The sequence below is a fragment of the Esox lucius genome, chromosome 24 (genome assembly GCF_011004845.1).
Source record: "Esox lucius isolate fEsoLuc1 chromosome 24, fEsoLuc1.pri, whole genome shotgun sequence".
Classification (NCBI taxonomy): domain Eukaryota; kingdom Metazoa; phylum Chordata; class Actinopteri; order Esociformes; family Esocidae; genus Esox; species Esox lucius.
Genome location: NC_047592.1, coordinates 7645843 through 7665965, shown reverse-complemented (window position 1 = coordinate 7665965; position 20123 = coordinate 7645843). Strand labels below are relative to the sequence as shown.

The following is a 20123-nucleotide window of genomic DNA, read 5'->3' as shown; positions in this document are numbered from 1 at the left end:
ATTGTGTGTTTTCTGTCATGGTGGTTGACCAGGTGAATTTTTCTACAGGACAAATCGCCGGTCTAGCTGCTGGATGATATTCTGTGCTGACTGAGCGTGACTATTGAAGTCCTTTCAAATGAGACTTGACCGGCTAACCTCCGCTCTTCAGTGTTCCTATGGCGTCGGAAAAAACAACAGAGTCATATCTCGCGCTTATGGCACGCTCTGCTGGAGCTGAAAGGGCCGTGCCATTAACGCTGGGCTGGGACTTCATCTAAAGAGTGGCTTTGTGTTGAGGGTGGAACATAACACCCTCATAACACTCTTATGAACTCGCTGGCATACATATCAAAACATGTCCTTAGAAGACCATACACACACATACCAATACACATACACACACCTAGACCTTCAGCCATGCTTGGAAAGGGGCTGTACCAGTTGTCTTTCGGTTTAAAGTGAGTGAAGGTGTATTCACCCAGGGATGTAAGTCAGACGTGATGGTGGGGTCGGTCTTTTGCCAATTCCACCCTCGGGTGGGTTTTAAAGTTGGAAGCTAGCCATCTACGTCTGTTATCTGTTATCGTCATCTGTCTTGGACTCATAACTGTTCAAAAGGAAGAGGACTATTTGGCAAGCTACTGCTAGTCTCTGGTGTCTGTGGTGGTAGAGGTGGTAGTGGTGTGATCCACACAATCTCTGCACTTTTGACTACAGCGGTCTACTTCACCGTGATGGCTGCCTCACGGTGACCAATGTCACATTAAAGGAGAAATCCCAGCACCGTTTCTCTTTGATTTATACAGAGCCCAACGTGGGGTCAGACAGTTGTGAATCTGTGGGTGTTCCATTGAAGTCACTAGTTGGTTTTAATTCCTGTAGGGATGGCCCATAGGGATGGCCTGTAAGTGTTCATTTCAGTCTATGCTAGTCCATTTCAGCTAGCCATATTGTCTGAATGGTCAAGGTTTGACATTGGCCCTGACGAAAACAATCAGTGTCATTCTCTAAGGGGTAGTAGGAGACTAGTTTTAGGGGAACCAAGTGTCAACTTACCAGGGGGGAAATGGATTGGAAAACAAGTCCTTCTCGTAAAATGTTTTTTTTCTTAATGCTTTTGTGTGTGAGTAGTAGGCTAGATGATTAAAAGCACACGTATGCAACATGTGGTGAACAGAGGAGGAACAGAGCAGGAATTGAACCCCGGTTTTCAGGTTTTGGGTGTCATTTTCTGTGAGCTAATTGCCCTGACACATGTCTAGTGGTAGTGACGTTAATTTGATGTTCAGAACATGCGAGTGGACTGTGGTAAAGATGCTTTTGTTAGAAAGTGTCGGATCTCATCCAACTACATTTAATTTGAAATATTTCATTTGGCAGATAAGAATTCAGTTACAGGATTATCGGCTCATAGCATTGTAGCAAATTTTGTCTGGTTTGTATCAGAGGAAATCTAACTGTCTAAACTGTCTAGGCCTTGAATGTCTGAAACGAGCTTAGAAGTATGCGGATGTTATAGACCTAGACATTTGCCCTTAACATCTCCCCTTCTTCTGGTCTGCAAATTGAATTCCAGGAGAGAGGAAAAAAATACACCTACAGCCCCGATTTGGCCATTGAGCCAAGTTTTGGCCCCTCTGTTTTAAACCACCACAGTTCGGGTCCCTCTTAGCGTTGGACTGCCACAACTGATCTGTTCTTCGGCCCCTCTTTCTTTTTTCCGGCAGCAATGCCTATATCAGTCTGGTCATTGTCATACGTTACTTAGTATTTAAGCTCTTCAGCTGTGGCCGTTAACCCCGACCGTGTTGCCCTGACTCTGACGGTGTGTGTTCTGTCTTCCTGCAGCCATGGAGGAGTTGGTGTGTGAGCTGCGCCTGTTCCTGGACCTACTGGACCGGGAGTACCTGAGCGCCGGAGTCCGGGAGAAAAAGATGCTCATCTCCAACATCCTCCACAGGGTCGTCAACGCCAAAGGTTAAAACCCCAAAGCTAGTGCAAAGTTACCGTGCACGCAACCGTCACACAACATTTACACAACCTCAGGACGACTCGTCGCTGACATCCCACAGGGCTGTCAGCGCCGAAGGTTAAAGCCACCACCCTCATGCAACCTACACTCAGAACGAACCTTTGACCGGCAACACCAGCCATGACAAACCATCTGACCATAATCCCTGACCATAATCCCTGACCATAATCCCTGACCATAATCCCCTGTCGATAAGGTCTGATCGATCCCACTGACATCAATGTGTCTGCCTCTCCCAGAGCCCTCGTTCAAGTCGGAGATCCACAGCTGTCCCCCGGTGCCCCCCCAGATGCCTCTGCCTGAGATCCCGCACCCCTGGCTGGTAAGACCTCCTCACATGACCCCCGTCCCCCCCACGTCCTGCCCTGTCGCGTCCGTGTCCCAGTGTGAACGCGTGAAGTGTTTATGGGTGGTTTTTTACGGTGGATGGGGGCGGTCGAATGTGGTTCTGTTCATGACCATTAGAAAGTCCACCCCCCCCCCCCCGACCGCTCGCTCTCATCAACAACACATGGGCGTGTGTTTTCTCCGCGTGTGTCATTCGTCGAAGCGGATGCTTTTCTGATTGTATCCAGGTGGGCTATTCCATGAACCCACAACACCTTGTTCTACAGCACTGTGGTAACGACTGTGTGTACAGTAAAACACACACACACACACACACTCCCCCTTACAGTACACTTTGTAATTAGAATCCTCCTCCTCCTCTGCTGACCCCAGTGAGTGTCTGGAACTCCAGGCTGCACTTCCCGGAACACTTATGGGGGAGTGGAGATGGGGGAGAGAGGGGGAGTGGAGAAGGGGGAGAGAGGGGGAGTGGAGAAGGGGGAGAGAGGGGGAGTGGAGAAAGGGGGAGAGAGGGGGTTGAGGAAGGTATTCAAGGGTCATGCAGTCTTCTCTCTGTCTCTCTCTCTCTGTCTCTCTGTCTTTCTCTCTCTCTGTCTCTCTCTCTGTCTCTGTCTCTCTCCCTTTATCTTTCTACTGTCTATCTCCCTCTCCCTCTCAATGCTGCCCCCCCCCCCCTTCTGAAATGACTATTCGTTACAGTGAGAGAAACTGGAACACGAAAAACTGTCCTAGTAGATGGGATTTTTTTTTTTTTTGTAACATTCTTTGGTTTTTAGTTTCACATACCTGAATCTCAATAGCCTCTTCACTACCTTCCACTCTCTGTGTCTCCTCACTTCCTGTAAGGAGACCCTGTATTATGTTAGGGACACCGTGAGAAACACACACACCGATGCAGGTGAAACGCACCCAAGGTCGCAGGCGTCACCTTTAATGCGGGAGGATGAGACCGTGTGGTTCGACCACTCTCCCCCCGGCCCTCTGCAGCCAGTCATGTCCCGTGTCACTCCTCTGAATCCTAATGCCAGTGGTTGAATGAAGGTAGTGTACTCTACAGATAGGATTGTGTTGTGTCAGCCGTCCTGGAGGTTTGCTGACGTGCTAACAAGCCAACCCTGACTTAGTCAAGTCAGTAAAACGAACGACTGGGTAGAACGAGGCGTGCTTCGATGTCGTGCGGGATAGTTGTGTGTCAGAGACGCAATTTCTTTTAGAAACACACACATGCACGCACACCCACACACAATCATGCTAGCAAGCACGCCAGCAAAATAACATCCACACACACACTCGCAGGCCCTAACATCATCAGGGATCAGAATAATGTGTCTCTCTCTGTGCGTGTTAGGGAACACATACTGTCTACTATTTCTTCACCACTGACTGGTAACAGTTGTGAAACCTGTGGCCTTGAATGATCTCAGCCTCGTAAAGCAGTTCATTCTCTGGCTCGTTCCTTCCCTTCCCTGTCCCTCCCTGTTAAGCCCTGTCTCCAGTCAGGACCGTACAGGAATGTGTAGAGCAGCTCGGCATGCCTGTAGACCAAGTAGGTGGATTGTAACCTCAAAGTGAGGCCTGTGGCCTGGTTAAACACATTCAGGGGCTACACTACGAAACAGCGTTATGAAGCCAGGCCGCTAACTAGCCTTACTGTCCTTGAGATGTTGAGATGGGTGTGGTCATGTTGATTTGGCAAGACAGAAACGCACAGCAGTGGGCTTTGAACAGGCTCCTCACAAATCTACTTTGAAGCAGAACTCTAGTCCTCAATCACATGGTCTTTCTGTAGGATTGGCTGGGAGAACCCCTTGTACTATGCTTTCTATACAGTTTACATTCATTCAAGTTTGAGTTTTCTTTTCACTTGCCAACAATGTCGGGCTAACCGAAACCCATTTATCTTGCTTTGTAGAATAACCCTTTGGTGAGGGCATCATTTAGTCTAGTTTAGATCATCTAAGAACTCCATTGGTCCTCACTAGCTTATATAGACACACACTGATATTCTATAGCCACTAATTCTGAAATTATAATTTGTAAAAATGCAAAGATTACATAAATATTTAGACCAACTAACCTGGGATCAATAAGTGACAGAACAATAATTTTTTACCCTGTCGGGTCGGGGATTTGAACCAGCGAGGTTTCGTTCCCTGCCTCAATTCTCTTTGTCGCTGGGCTACGCCGCCACTCCCAAAACTAATGCTTGACATGAAATTGTAGGATGACAAACAGTGGAAACGGGACAGGGATTTTGAGTTAGGCTGTAGAACATAGTGATGAACGGCTCCTCCCCGTGTGATCACATGGTCAGGACGTCAGGCGAACCTCAGTGCCCTAATTCTTGGAAACAAAAGTCTTGGGGAAAGTTCGGCCGGTCGTAGAGCAGGAGAGCTCCTACAGGCTTCCAGCGCAGGGGGATTCTGTAGACTGACAGGACCCTGGAGGATGGAAACCGTTTCATGTTTAGCGTGGTGTTTGGATACTCCTGTTTCCTAGAGGAACTATGAAATGTGCGACGCAAGTACACACCATATACACACAACGTACACACGAACACATACATGCATACAAACACACACTCATACACAAACACAGCTGGCCCTGATTAGGCGTAATGGCCACCAGCCCGTTCATAGTGACAAAGACTGACTCAAGCCTAGGGGGAACAGCTGATCCTTCCCTCTGTCTTGTACGCTGCCCGGGTCTATCTGTCACTGATATTCTCTGTGGCGTTTAAAAAAAAAAAAAAAAAAACGTCGGAATCACCAGAGTTTTGGTGTGTACAGGCTCCCGCGCCATTTTGAAAAGTGACATGGAAATGCTAGACCCGGTTCCTTGGTCCGACGTCGTGGTTTGATTTGTTTTCTCGGCCAGGTGAATGAAGCTCCGGTCGCTGTCGGAGGATCTTCCTGTGTTGGGTTGCTTGGAGAGCGGTGCTGCTCCGTGTAGGAGGATACGAGGCCAAGCATGGTCGGACTTGCTGCTAAGACACAAATGAGTTCCATCTGTGTTGATGTTGGCGGGTACCCCTCTCTCCTCCACGCCCCAAATCCACCTACCCCCCCACCATCCCCCCCCCCCCCCCCACCGCCACCGCCGCCACTCACAAATGTTCTTAGAGAGCCGTTCATACAAACACACTTTCTCCTTTCGCTCTCTTGTTCACGTTCTCTGCTTGTGTCTTACATGCTGAACTAACGCATATGTAGGTGCGCGCGCATGCGTGCGCGCGCGCACCCTGTTCTCCAATTTGCTGTGTTGGTCTCTTTGAGACAGACAAGCTCCATTTGTGTTTCATTTCCTCTCCCCCCCCCCAGCTCTCTCTCCATCGCTCTGCCTCTTTCCCTCCCTCTCTCCATTTCGATGTCTCCTCCCCCTCTATTTCTCCCAAGCCCTGTCTGAGACGACTCACCCCTTTCCCTCCCCAGGCACTCTCTAAGATAAATATATGTCTCAGCCCAGGGCTTTGTGTCCGAGTTAGTGTACACACACATGCTCTTTCTTTCACTCTCTCTCACACACACACACACACACACACACACACACACACGCGCGCGCGCTCTCACGCACACACGTACACTCTTATTCATTCATACACACATACACACTCCCTCCCTCTCACGTGCACAGACGTACTCTGTCCCACGTGCACGCTCAAGCATACTCACACTGTGATATCGGTCTTCCACTGAGTTTACGGGGTCTTGATTTCATCTGTCCGCTTGCTATCATGGCTTTCTAATGTAGAAGACACACACACAAATGTAACTCCGCATTGTATATTCATTATTCTTGTAAATAATTTAGCAATTGAAAGCCATCGTCCTATCACAATTGCTGTGTTTTGACTGGATAATCCCAATACTTCTGTATTTGGCCAATCTAAATGTTTTTGAATCTAGATGGGAAACACATTCAGCCGTTGGACATTGACTGTCATGGCTCTGAATGGATCCTTGATGTGTGTTCCCAGTAGGAATCTGGCGAGGAATCAGCCTCTTTACAATTCATCCATTCCACCCGCTCATTTAATTGCCAGTGATTTGTCGGAGGTGTTCATTTCCTCACGCTATAGTTTTGATGGGAATTTGCCATCAGTCTCTCGTAATTGGTGTTTGGTCTGACCACAGTTGACTGCAGTTGCCTCACGATTCGTATGGTTGTCACAGACAAAGGCAGTGAAATTAGATTTACGTTTATAATGAACATCCCTCTAAGAGATGCGTCCCAGATCACTGTGGTAACGGCACAGTGGTAAATCTGAATGAGCAATGTCTTTTTTTTTTTTATTACAGTAAGAAAATCCTATGAGCACCAGTGACACTTTCCAAAAGATCACATGGTGGGACTGTGGCGTGGGGAGTCCCCATTTTCAAGAGCCTTTATGCGGATAAACGCTTTTGGAAAAAGTCCCCCTGAAAGCTAGAGCGCATGAATGGAAAACCTATTTCACTCGATTTTTCCCCAAAAACATATTCAAAGGTTGTTTTTACAGGGCCAAGTTTCTATCCATTCCCATCCATGATGTGACCTAACCAACTAAATAAAGAAACTAAGTGAAAACTCACTCTACTTCTAAAACAGAGTAAAGAAACCAGAAGGCACATTTAAGACAGTTAATAAGACCCCTCTCTTCAACCAGCTGAATGTGGATGGACTTTGTGTAGCAGGCAAAGAACAGGCTTCCTTTTCTATTTGGCGAATGAGGGAAGGTTTTGGGAGGGAAGGGTTAGTTATGTTCGTGCGTTTGTCTGTGTGTGTTCGTCTAAGTGTGTGCGTGTGCGTGCGTGAGGTGAATGAATGTGCTGGTGTTCCTGTTAATGTTCCCATTCCTGTATCACGGTGCCAGCTCGTTCCTAGTACAATGGGCTGGGCGTGCTCCAGATGTCCGGCCCGGCCCGGCCCAGATGGACACGGTGGGGGGGGGGGGGGGGGGGGGGGGGGGGGGGGTTGGGGGCTGGCCAACCAAAGCAAAGGCCTCTCCATCCCAGACTCGGGGCCTCGGACCACCCCCTCCCTCCGGGCGCATCGACACCTCATTGTGATGCAGGGGGGGAGGAGGGGAAGGGGCGGGTGAGGCTGGGAGACGCCTACGGCTTCTCTGCTCCACGCTGTCGACCTCTACGCTCCCTGCTCAGAGTGGCCGCCGCCGGCAATGAGAGCGCACCTGCCCAGTCTGGCACAAGGGAATCGCCTTGGTAACGGGTCTTGGCATGTGGGGGGAGTGGGGGTGGGGGATGTGCAGAGGATCCATTAACATGGGCAGGGTCTCTGAAAACACTTCCTGCCGAGTGGACCTTTTTCACACCAGACACGTGTGTTGTGTTTTGGTGTGGTGCTGGAATGCACATGTGTGCACTAAGCTGAAAGTGTTTGTTTTCGTGTAAGAGTTTGTGTGTGTCAAAAGCAAAAAATGTGTGTAATAGCTTCTGGTATGATTGTCCAGCTAATCTGTGGAGGTCTTATGTGAGTTTCCCTCCGACACAATAGCCTATTCACCGTCCTTCAGCGGCCAGTGTATGCTGGGCTGTGGCCAGAGAGCTAAACCAACAGCTCCTTCACCGCTGCGCGTGTGTCTTTTTCAAATCATTCATATTATTTACGTTTTTCTTTCTTTTGTGAGGTCCAATTTGCGATCATGGCCTTGCTCCGTCTTCAACAACTCCATGGTAGGTTGGGAGAGTCCCACTGCTCGACATTGTTTCATTTCTAACTTTACATTTCTCAGTAAAGGCTGCTTCTACTTAAGAACAATTAGAACAAGCCTGTGATAAGTTGTAGGCTTGGTCTCGATTATTTTCATTTGAACCTCCCGTTTGTTGAGTTTAGATGCACTGATGAACCTTAAGGTATGTTTGCCGTTTTTGGAAACCAGAACAGCTAAGAGTTCAAGTTGGTTGCATTTGCAAAAATTGAGTGGGGTCACGGACAATTGAGTGGGGTCACGGACAATTGAGTGGGGTCACGGACAATTGAGTGGGGTCACAGACAATTCAGCGGGGTCACAGACAGGTGGAAAGCTATAACACTACTTGAACTAAATAAAACTAACACCGTTACACGTGAAACCTGTCCAATCCAGGCCAAATCAGGCTAATAACCTAGCCCTTGGAGGCCAAATCAGGACAGTCCAGAGAAGCAGAGAGGCTGATGGGGAATCTCCCATGTCGCCTCCCCCTCTACTACTCCTTTCATCTCCGGAGACACCTGGGACCAATATAGAACTCCTGTTGATGCCGTTAACTTACGCCGATCTCTGCACTGGAGTGTGTGTGTGTGTGTGTCCTATGTCCTGCAGGTCTTTAGTGGGACCAGATGAATGTCCTCTGTGTGGACGCTATTTAGTTGGTTCCGTGTGGGGGACGGTGTACAGCCAAACAACCGAGTGTTGTGAGCCACGTATCCCTCTGTCTTGAGGCCTTCCAGGAGCCTCGCGGAACACAGCAGCACCAGCCACAGGCCCTCGACCTGAAGGGATAGAAAACCCAGGGCATGTTGGGAAATGTCAAAACTTTGAGTCTGCCCGCCTCTGTCCCCTCGGCCCTAAAAGGCTCCTTCGTCGCAGACAGGGTGGAATCCTGACCTGATGCTGGTACTGTGGGCCCAGGCCAGGCGGACGGAAAACCCTCCCACGTGGTGGCTCCTGACCATGCCCAGGGCTGTGGCTCCCCGGAGTTTGGTGGAACTACTGTGTTCACAGGTCTGTCGATCTTTAAAATAGACACGGATGGAAATCGAGACTGACTTGTATGTGAACGGCGTTGAGCTAGTGGGGCGGCTGTTTTTTTTTTTGTTTAAGCAATTCCACAGACTTGTGGCAGGCTTAGATTCAATAGTAATTTGAAAACATGGAAATTCTTTGAGGCTGTGCTTGACAGCGAAGCGGTGCCAGTTTGGCCAGATTTTGGCCCTTTGGAAACAGTTGACTGGCTCCTTTTTTTCAGAAAGGCGCAGCTAAAGTCTTCTGAAAGATGTCTAGATGTGTGGTTGGTATGCAGATCTGTGGTGTTAGGATGTGGATAGTGTTGGAATATGTGGAAGTGAAACGCGCGTTAATGATCAGGACTTGCGAAAGCATAGACATTCAACCGGACCAAGTCGTCTTTTTGGTTTAAAGATGGTGGTCGTTTCCGGTCCGTCAGATGGAATTATGAGCTTGGACCACGATGGGCTTTCTGTCGTTGCATTGTATGACATGAACAAGCTGTTGGTTGTTGTGGTAGTGAAAACGAGTGTGTGTGTGTGTGTGTGTGTGTGTGTGCGCGTGCGCATCCAGTGCAATTAACCAGACCCTAAGTAAGTGTAATCTCCTCCATTGTTCCATCGAAGAGTGATGGGGGGGGGGGGGGTCACAACTTTAATCTCCATCTCAATTAACATTTCAGAATTCTGAAGTTAAACAATCTGCAGATTTTCTGTTGTTGATAATACACTCTAAGGAGGAAATGAACACACTGTGGTAATGTTCAAAATCAGCAGTCTGACCTCACAAACACAACCTCCAGCGTATGTGTTTTGAGACAAAATGTGAAGTGTTGTTTTTTTTAAAAATCCAAATCTCTAGATCTCATTGTTCAACTGTCAAGGCCAAACGTTCTTTCTCACTGGCTTTATTTATTTCCCTGCCTTTTTAAAGTCTTACTGTCTTGACGTGTTTTACTTGCTTCCTCCATTTTTGGGGGTGTGGGGGGCGGGGTTGTGGAGTTCAGTGGGCCAGTGGTCTTGCCAGAAAATGAGTTCACCACCCAAGAGTGTTACCCTGAGGGAAACGTGATAAGTCTCCTGGGTGGAGACACATCTTACAGTTAGTCATTGATGGAGGGGAGAGAGTATGGAAAGGAGGTTAGATGGAGACAGGGAAGGCGGTGGTGGGAGGGTGGGGGGGGTTGATCGATAAGGGGGAAGGGGGAATATAGGGGAGTGCTTAACGAAAGACTAACGGAAAGTGGGGCGGACACACTGACAGTCAGTATTTTGGTACTGAACCACACGGTGATTAATCTCTGCGTGTGTGGATAATGGGTGGTGTTTATCTGCCTGGGGTTTGGCCGGACTTCCACAGAGTGGCTGAGTGTTTTGTTCCCGTCCTGCAGAGTGAGTGAAAGTCAACGTCGACCTGTTGCCCCGCCTCCCAAAGCCAGTGTATTCTCTCCCTGTATGTGTCTATGCAGCTGTCTGTGGGTCGTCCATCTATATGCGCGTGTTAGCAATAAGGGATGAGGGGGTGTGGTATATTGGTTATATATCACACACCCCTCCTGAGATGAAGACATGTGACTTTTTTTTCCCCAGCTCTAATTGCGTAGGTAACCGGTTTAATGGCAGCAATAAGACATCTCTGGGGTTTGTGAGGTATTGCCAACATGCCCCGGCTAAGTGCCTTAGAAAAGCTGTCAGGCATGGTATATTGGCCATAGCCAGAAGAGGACTGGTCACCCCTCTGAGCCTGGGTCCTCTCTAGGTTTCTTCCTAAAATTCGGCCTTCTTAGGGAGTTTTTCCTAGCCACTGAAATCCAACACTACTGTTGTTTGCTCCTTGGGGTTTAAGGCCGGGTGTCTCTGTAAAGCACTTTGTGACAACTGCTGTTGTAAAAAGGACTTTATGAATAAATGTGATTGAAATTTGATTGATATACCACACCCGAGTGCCTTATTGCTATGTACCATAGCTATCAGCCAATCCAGGATCCAGGATTCAAACCAGTCGGCTAATCCGGTGTCCAGTCTAAACGCTTTCTCGCGGCGTCGTACTCCTACGGTAGCCCTTCACAACCTTGGTGGAAGTCCCCTGATAAATCATTCGGCGGTGGAAAAAATGGCTGCAGCCACTAACAGAATTAAATTAGAGTGAACTTTTCCATGAAGTGGGGGGGGGGGGGGGGGGAATGGCGGCATTGGGCTGTTGGAAATTTAGTGGAGTCACCAGCCACAATCGCCTGTTTATGACAGTTTGTGACGACATTAAGCAGAGCGAGAGGTTGTTGTCATGGTTACGGCAGGTTGTCACCAGGGCCTTTGTGCGGGACCATCTTCCAGGTGACGTCGATGCCAACAACGGGCCCAGACCACGGAAAAAACCCCAGGTCACATGACAAAATTAAAACTCATGGCCTTAGACTGGTCCCTGTTGAATAGCGTGTGGGACAGGGATCAACCAGAAGAACGGATAATGACCTGTAGGACCACTGAACCGAGAAACTGGACCACATTTTCAACTACATTTCACAGGCGTAAATTTCACAGGCCTCTTGCTATTTTCTAGATCAGTGGATTGAGGAGAACCTGCTGGGCATGCCAGAAAGAAATCTAACCGGCTAGTCTGTAGTGTGAACTCGCGCAGAAATATTGACTTGAACGTGATGACATCACGTCTTTTCTAGCAGGGATTGCTGAACGGATATACCTACACATCAACGTACCATAACGGGTCTTTTAAAATGTTAAGGTAAAGCGACAGCCTTGAAATTTTACCAAAGGGGCCAAACATTGGAATTAATTTGGTTGTGTCTGAGCAGAAGAGATGTTTCTGTACACGTCCGTTACATCAGTGAAGACCTGAATGGCCCCTGAAGTTAAAACCTGCAGTCTCCACTTAAACTCCAAAGTCAGTGTATTATTTCATCCCAAAACTTCCCCAAAGATGTCAGAACGGCCCAAAACATTTCTAGATATGCAAACACTGTTCGTCAGAGGGAGTTGAGTTCATACGTGTCCATACGTTTTCATAACCGGCTCCTCCTGTGAACTGAACCCATGAACCCTGGCATTGGAAGAGCCATTTTCTCCAACCCCCCCCCCCCCCCCCCCCCCCCCCCCCCCCCCCCCCCCCCCCCCCCCCCCCCCCCCCACTGACTAACCAATAGCTCTCTGTGTCGGTCTGTCTGTCTCTCTCTTTTTCCTCTAGACTTCAGACAACGGGCCTCCTCCTCTCCCCAGCTCCTCTCTCCCAGAGGGCTACTATGAAGAGGCCGTTCCCCTTACTCCTGGAAAGGCCCCGGAGTACATCACCTCCAGTAAGTTAACCCAATGAAACCCCCATGTCCTGTAGCTCTGGGAAATAAAACCCCCCATGTCCTGTAGCTCTGGGAAATGAAACCCCCCATGTCCTGTAGCTCTGGGAAATAAAACCCCCCATGTCCTGTAGCTCTGGGAAATGAAACCCCCCATGTCCTGTAGCTCTGGGAAATAAAACCCCCCATGTCCTGTAGCTCTGGGAAATGAAACCCCCCATGTCCTGTAGCTCTGGGAAATGAAACCCCCCATGTCCTGTAGCTCTGGGAAATGAAACCCCCCATGTCCTGTAGCTCTGGGAAATGAAACCCCCATGTCTTGTAGCTCTGGGAAATGAAACCCCCATGTCTTGTAGCTCTGGGAAATGAAACCCCCCATGTCCTGTAGCTCTGGGAAATAAAACCCCCCATGTCCTGTAGCTCTGGGAAATGAAACCCCCCATGTCCTGTAGCTCTGGGAAATGAAACCCCCCATGTCCTGTAGCTCTGGGAAATGAAACCCCCATGTCTTGTAGCTCTGGGAAATGAAACCCCCATGTCTTGTAGCTCTGGGAAATGAAACCCCCATGTCTTGTAGCTCTGGGAAATGAAACCCCCATGTCTTGTAGCTCTGGGAAATGAAAGCTCCATGTCCTGTAGCTCTGAGAAATAAAACCCCCATGTCCTGAGGAGCTGGGAAATAAACCCCCCATGTCCTGAGGCGCTGGGAAATGAAAGCCCCATGTTCTGTAACTCTGGGAAATGGCCCTGGTTGTTTAACCAGGTTCACATATTGGTTCACAATTGGAATGGTTAATATTTATGTGTTGCTTCAGATTCATCAGTGTTGCTTCAGATTCATCAGTGTTGCATCAGATTCATCAGTGTTGCTTCAGATTCATCAGTGTTGCATCAGATTCATCAGTGTTGCTTCAGATTCCTCAGTGTTGCTTCAGATTCCTCAGTGTTGCTTCAGATTCATCAGTGTTGCATCAGATTCATCAGTGTTGCATCAGATTCATCGGTTTTGCATCAGATTCATCGGTTTTGCATCAGATTCATCGGTGTTGCATCAGATTCATCGGTGTTGCATCAGATTCATCGGTGTTGCATCAGATTCATCGGTGTTGCATCAGATTCATCGGTGTTGCATCAGATTCATCGGTGTTGCATCAGATTCATCGGTGTTGCTTCAGATTCATCAGTGTTGCTTCATTTCTCTGGCTGCCAAACACTGTCTGACTAGAGATCTTCTGACCACATCGACGTCACCCTGCCTACACAGCACACTTAAGGGTTTTGAAGGGCTTAATAAGACAAAAAAAGACCTATATTAAAAAATTCTCACAGTCATTTGACAAGTTTCACATATACTATAACCTTACAAAATGTTCATTAGGGTAACCAAAATACACTGTATTATATAATTACATGTATTGGAATTTTCCAACATATAGATACATTGTATTCTATGTATATTCATTCTATACATTCTATTTTATTAAGTAAATCAACCAAATGATATATATTTTCCTGCAAATTTAATCACAATTATTTGCACTTGTTTTCATTACTTTGTGCAGCTTCCACATGCAGGTATAACATAAAGGGCTTTTCCTATATTATTTTATGAGATTGGAGAACACATTGGAACATGATTTATCCATCCAAAATCATTCCAGATCCCTGAAATCCTATAGTGCCCTGTAATTGGAGGGCCTTCTTCGATTCAAACCGCAAGTTTAAAAGGGATTAATGTCCAGGGTTTGCTATGGCCATTGCAAAATGTTGTTTTTGTGGTCAATAAACCATTTTGTCGTGGATTTTGATGTGCTGCAAAGTTTTAACCTGGCAACGTCAACCTTAACAAGGATCTTTCCACGCCAAAACCCCAAGATGAAACCAAGTTCTGTTTCTCTCCAGTTGTTTATTAGTATTAAATAATGATTTTCCATATTTTGTTGAATAAAATATAGCTTGTTACCTGTTTCGTTTATTTTACTATTTTTCCCTCTGACCCAGCAGTCTCTGTCTAACATGCTATCCCATACCTCTCCCAGATTACGATTCGGACCAGATGAGCAGTTCCTATGAGTCTTATGATGAGGAAGAGGAGGACGGGAAAGGGACCCGGGGGAAGAAAATGCGTCACCAGTGGCCCAGCGAGGAGGCCTCCATGGACCTGGTCAAGGACGCACGCATCTGTGCCTTCCTGCTGCGCAAGAAACGCTTCGGCCAGTGGACCAAGCTTCTCTGTGTCATAAAGGACAATAAGCTGCTGGTACGGACGCGCACAGATAGTCATTCTCAAATCCCCAAACACACTCAGCCCCCAAACACACTCAGCCCCCTAACACACTCAGCACTGAAAACCCACTCAGCCCCCAAACACATTCCGGCAAGTATAGTAAAACTTATACACACACTCACTCACATGACCCTGAACTTTGAACTGCTTTATTCTGCGGTTCATTGTCCTCTCACCTCCCTCTCATCTCCAGTGCTACAAGTCATCAAAAGACCAGACGCCACAGATGGAGCTGGTCTTGTCTGGCTGCAGCATCACACACGTCCCCAAGGACGGCAAGAAGAAGAAACATGAGCTGAAGATAGTCCACCAGGGGGCAGATGCCCTGGTCCTGGCCGTGCAGAGCCAAGAGCAGGCTGAAGAGTGGCTGAAGGTAACAACCAAACCACAGAGTGGTTCAGAGTAATATAATGACCCGAGACACCAAGTGGTTCAGAGTAATACAATGACCCGAGACACCAAGTGGTTCAGAGTAATACAATGACCCGAGACACCAAGTGGTTCAGAGTAATACAATGACTCGAGACACCAAGTGGTTCAGAGTAACACAATGACCCGAGACACCAAGTGGTTCAGAGTAACACAATGACCCGAGACACCAAGTGGTTCAGAGTAACACAATGACCCGAGACACCAAGTGGTTTAGAGTAACACAATGACCCGAGACACCAAGTGGTTTAGAGTAACACAATGACCCGAGACACCAAGTGGTTTAGAGTAACACAATGTCCCGAGACACCAAGTGGTTTAGAGTAACACAATGACCCGAGACACCAAGTGGTTTAGAGTAACACAATGACCTGAGACACCAAGTGGTTTAGAGTAACACAATGACCTGAGACACCAAGTGGTTTAGAGTAACACAATGACCCGAGACACCAAGTGGTTTAGAGTAACACAATGACCCGAGACACCAAGTGGTTCAGACACTGCAGCAGTTGACATTTCAGACATTGTGGTCAAAACACTTGGCAATCCCACATTGTTCACAACACAATACATTGGCTTAAGCAGAATAGTACTGTGTGAAGGGGTCACCCCTGGCCTGCCTAGGCTTGGTCAGTGAAAACAGGATGGAGTACATTTACTGTAGATCCTGAAGGAAGATTCTGGATGTTTTTGAGAGAGTAAAAAAAACGGATTCATCTTGTTCTGCTCCATTCCCAAGTTATAGAAGACCCCTGGTTGTTTATCTAGGGGAGTGACTTCTACAGTCCCTCAGAAGTATAGGGAGGGGTCTTCGTCCTCATTGTGGTTGGGGCACAAGGGTTATTTTGAACAGGTGCTTCTGATGCCTGAACTCTGATGCCAGGATGTTTGGTTAGTATCTGTGGAGCAGTATCTCATTTCAGTCACAGCATGGAAGTGGCCATGGGGGTTCAAAGTTAAAAGAAACGTGCCCCCCCCCCACAACCACACACACACACACCACACATATCCTCCTGAAACTTCCTCCGAGACCATTGTCTGGAGCTATTTTAAGACCCCCCCCCCCCTCAATGTTCTTTTCATTGTTCCAGTTGCAGCCCACCACTCATGCCAACAGAATTCCCAGGTCTCTGATTTACTGCAACCGACCCTTCATTCCTGACTTTGGGCCCAGCCACGCCTTTTAATCCAGCACCTCAGTCTGTGGAAAACCCAATCCAAGTGGGCTCAGCTAAAAGCAAGGCTTCCTGCCACTTGGGCTGGTGCAGTGATGGAAACAACAGCCAGTCGTGTTTGCTTTTCTTCCGCTTTCCGGACCCTACCGGGCGTTTACGGCGCTGTGAGGTCGTTATGCCTGCAGGCTGGAAGGGGAACCAAAAGGAAACATGTCTGACAGTTTGGTTCTGATTTGATTACCTCTTCCATGTGGTAATTAGCATTGTTTATTGATTTGCTGCTGCGGCGCGATGTACCAATGAGCAGACTTTCTGGACTGCAGAAATATACAAGCTGGACATGGGGTAAAAAAAAAAACACGAGGTAAAAAAAAAAGAAACTCCGAAGCACAAACACCACCGCTCACAGGCTCAGACAGGATCTCTGTGCATATTTAGTCAAGTGTCTGGGAACACGTGCGCTGAAAACACACGGAACCAATATATGTGAGCACGGAGTGAACGTGCGCTCTCACCCTCGGCCCAGTGACATGACTCTCTTGGTTTGTGGCCACCCCCCCCGCCGGCCGCATACCTTTTCATACCCGGTGACCCTTGCAATCGGCGTGACCAATTATGAAGCCCGGCTGGCCCGACGTGCCCTGGAACCCGTGTCCTGGAATGTTCTGGAATGGGTGGATCGGAGGGGTCATTTGCTGGAGTGAGGGAGGAGATCTTGGCTGTGCTCTGTATACATTCACACCTGGGGGTGTTTGACTGCCGCACACAGCCAAAAAGATTACTGTGTGTGTGTTTGGATGTTGGGGCTAGGCGTTGTCAAGGAGACTTGGGGAGGGCTCCCATTTTTTACTGTCTATTGCTCTCCTTCTCTCCCCCCCCCCCCGCTCTGTTTGTCCATCCAGGGACGCCGGGCTTCGGTAATAATTCCTCTTGCGTTTCACATTAAAAATGGAATGATGGAAATAAAAGAGGTTGAAATAATCCCACCCAGGTCAGAGGATTAGGACTCCATGAGATGCCCAATACGAGTCATGTGTGACTGAATTAGTAAATACTGACTGGTGCAGGACGGAGCCCAGAATGGCTCCAAAACAGTTTACTAATGTAAAGCCCAGACAATTTGTTGCTAATGATCTGTTTATTGAATGAAAACGTCCCATTCTGTGTTGATTCATCCTTCCTAATCCTTTCCAGAGTTTATGCTCTCTGTGTTGTGTTTTTTCTTCCTCAGTCTTTCCTCTCTTCCTTTTTTCGTTACCTCATTTTGTTGTCGTCCTTTGCGCTCCCGTCGGCGATGACGTGCTCATTCTTCCTTTGCTTCTCCTTTTCTCCCCCCCCCCCCCAGCCTTCACCTCCTCTCTGGACAGGTTTCAAGCTGACCTGGTGAGATGTAATGTCGAGTGACCCCTTGGCACGGTCACACTGTGTTCCCCTTCAAGTTCACACACACTCCCACTATAGATCACTGCTCCAGTCCTTTCTGCTACCAAGAAACCACGGCTGATCCGTTGCCCTGAAAGGCTCCTCCCGTTTCGCGTCGGGACAAAAAAATGTTTTGACAGCGCCTAGTTTCCCGTTTGTATACACCGTTTACACGAAGAGTCACTGTGATTAATGAGTGACATTATGTCCAACTATGGGCTGTCGGTCACAATGCGACCTTTGACCTGCCTGAACTGATGTAACCGACGTGTTAAAATGAAACGAGGTCAAACACTTGACACCGGTCACTCCCATGGAAGAGTTGAGGTTCCAGGCTTAAATGTGCTGTACGTGTTGGCACGGGGTTGCTTATTTCTGCCAGCTATGTGTCACACATTTGAATTGCACTCTTTTGACGTGAAACAGATAGGGACATTTCGTGGGTTTTCAACGAAATAATATCTGTCTCTCATCGTCAGATCTCTGCAGAAATGACAACGATCCACCAAGCATGCAGAAAACAACTCCCAGATTTAACTGAATATCCCTCTAATTGACAGACGAAGAAACCCCACAAACCCCTCCAAACCCGCCTCCCCGAAACACATCTCTACAGTATCCTGTAAGTGATCCCCCTCTCCCTGGTGGGAGATAGGGAGCCAGTCAGTTCATGTCTGTCCCAAACGCTCCACGGCGCTCCGGCTAGGGCCAAAACCATGCGGCCCAGCCAGAGTCTGTAATTTCCCCGCAGGGCCAATTATGTGAAAACCATGGACCTGTGGTGAACAGACATGCTCAGAAGATCTCCACTGTGGGGACAGATGCAGATGGTTTTTGGTGTGTGTGTGTGTGTGTATGTGTGTGTCCATAGTAAGTCCCTGGGTCACCCCTTAAACAAAGATTACTTCCACTTGGGACTTTAAAGCCGGGTCGGGGGGGGGGGTCATTCACTTTGTCAACCTCCTAGCGACAAGGACGGCTCCAAAATGGTACCTGATCTACTATGTTGAGAACTCCGCTTGGCCAGAATCGGCACGCCCCCTGGAGAATCGGCACGCCCCCTGGAGAATCGGCACGCCCCCTGGAGAATCGGGCGCTGTTTGAAAGGAAACGGACACCTCGCAAGGCTTTCTGGATGTCCAGCTTGTGGTTTTGCCCCCTCGAGGTTTCCGCCCTTGATGAATGTTTCGTGGCTCTGTGATCCAGGGAGGTTAACTTTGGCATCACCGAAGAACTAAGCGGTTCGGGCACAAGTACGGGTCATTTGACAGCCATATCCGGGCCACTCTGCTGTTGCCTTGTGCCTACCAACTTCTCCAAGCCAGAGTGTATTGGCCATAAACCCACAAGAGTTCTCCTTGCTATTATGAACCCGTTGCAACTGGTGCAGCAAAATAATTTAAGTAAGAAAATGGTCATACCCATGTTATACAGTGTGATATACCATGTCTTTCAGCCAATCAACATCTGGTGTATAATGGAGAACCATTGTAAACGAGGTGGCGTTGATCCCAAGCGATGCGCCGTGACACGTTCGGTTTTGTGTGTAAGGATGGTCTCTGGGATAGAACCCTCTATTCTGGGGTCCCCTGAGCTCCAGAGGACCACTCCTAACGACGCTGTCCTCCTCCTCCTGTAGGTGATGAGGGAGGTGTGTAGCAACGGCTGGGACTCCGACGGCGCTGGCTCCGGGTCTCCTGTACACAAGCCCGACCTGGAGACGGTGAGGAGCTCAGACACACAGCATGTACATACCGGCAAGGCACGCACGCACGCACGCACGCACACACGCGAGTCAGTGTGTGAAGGTAGAGACACACACGTGCACACACACCTCCACTCATGTGGGTCCGTTGAGGCCCCTCCTCTCTCCCTAATAGGAGCCAGTAGGCCTGGGAAGCACATGGCAGTAAAAGCTGTTATCGTTGTGCCAAATGGCACTTCATTACCACTCTGTGTGTGTTTGTATGTAGGAAGGGGGGTGTGTGTGTGTGTGTGTGTGTGTGTGATTAGATTTCCTAAGCTTGGAGCAAACAGGTAAACGTACTGAAATTGTTGGGAGTGTGTGTGTGTGTGTGTGTGTGTGTGTGTACACAGTGGTGGAAAATGAGACAGATCAGAAGGGCTTTAATGACAAACCGCTCTCTAGCTGGCACAGTGCACAGAAGCCTTGTCTAATTATTCTGCTGTAACACGTTGCAGATGCTTTCCAGTATTCTCTCACTGGGTCTGTCTGTCTGTCTCTCAAACTAACCACGAACCATCTTGCTCCGCCGCAGAAGCTGTCGTGTGATAGGCCGAGTTCGGACGGAGAGCCCCCCCACGAGAACGGCCATGCGGTCAGCGACTGTAGGGACCAAGGTGAGACCAGTCAGGGATATGAACTAGGTCAGCTGGGTGATTAACGTAGCTGACACCACACCAGCTGGGAATAC

At 48.4% G+C, this 20123-nt stretch overlaps 1 protein-coding gene across 5 annotated transcripts in view; it reads left to right on the top strand.

The window, feature by feature from the left end:
• Window positions 1–20123, top strand: part of afap1 (actin filament associated protein 1) — a 71940-nt gene that overhangs the window by 35116 nt on the left and 16701 nt on the right. For 4 of the 5 annotated variants that reach the window (XM_010888021.5, XM_010888020.5, XM_010888024.5 and 1 more), the window contains exons 2-8: window positions 1831–1959; window positions 2254–2336; window positions 12270–12378; window positions 14415–14635; window positions 14856–15035; window positions 19328–19450; window positions 19968–20049. In XM_010888021.5, the coding sequence (XP_010886323.1) occupies window positions 1831–1959; window positions 2254–2336; window positions 12270–12378; window positions 14415–14635; window positions 14856–15035; window positions 19328–19450; window positions 19968–20049 (927 nt within the window). The remainder of the gene's footprint in view (window positions 1–1830; window positions 1960–2253; window positions 2337–12269; window positions 12379–14414; window positions 14636–14855; window positions 15036–19327; window positions 19451–19967; window positions 20050–20123) is intronic. The other variant, XM_010888023.5, reaches the window with a different exon arrangement.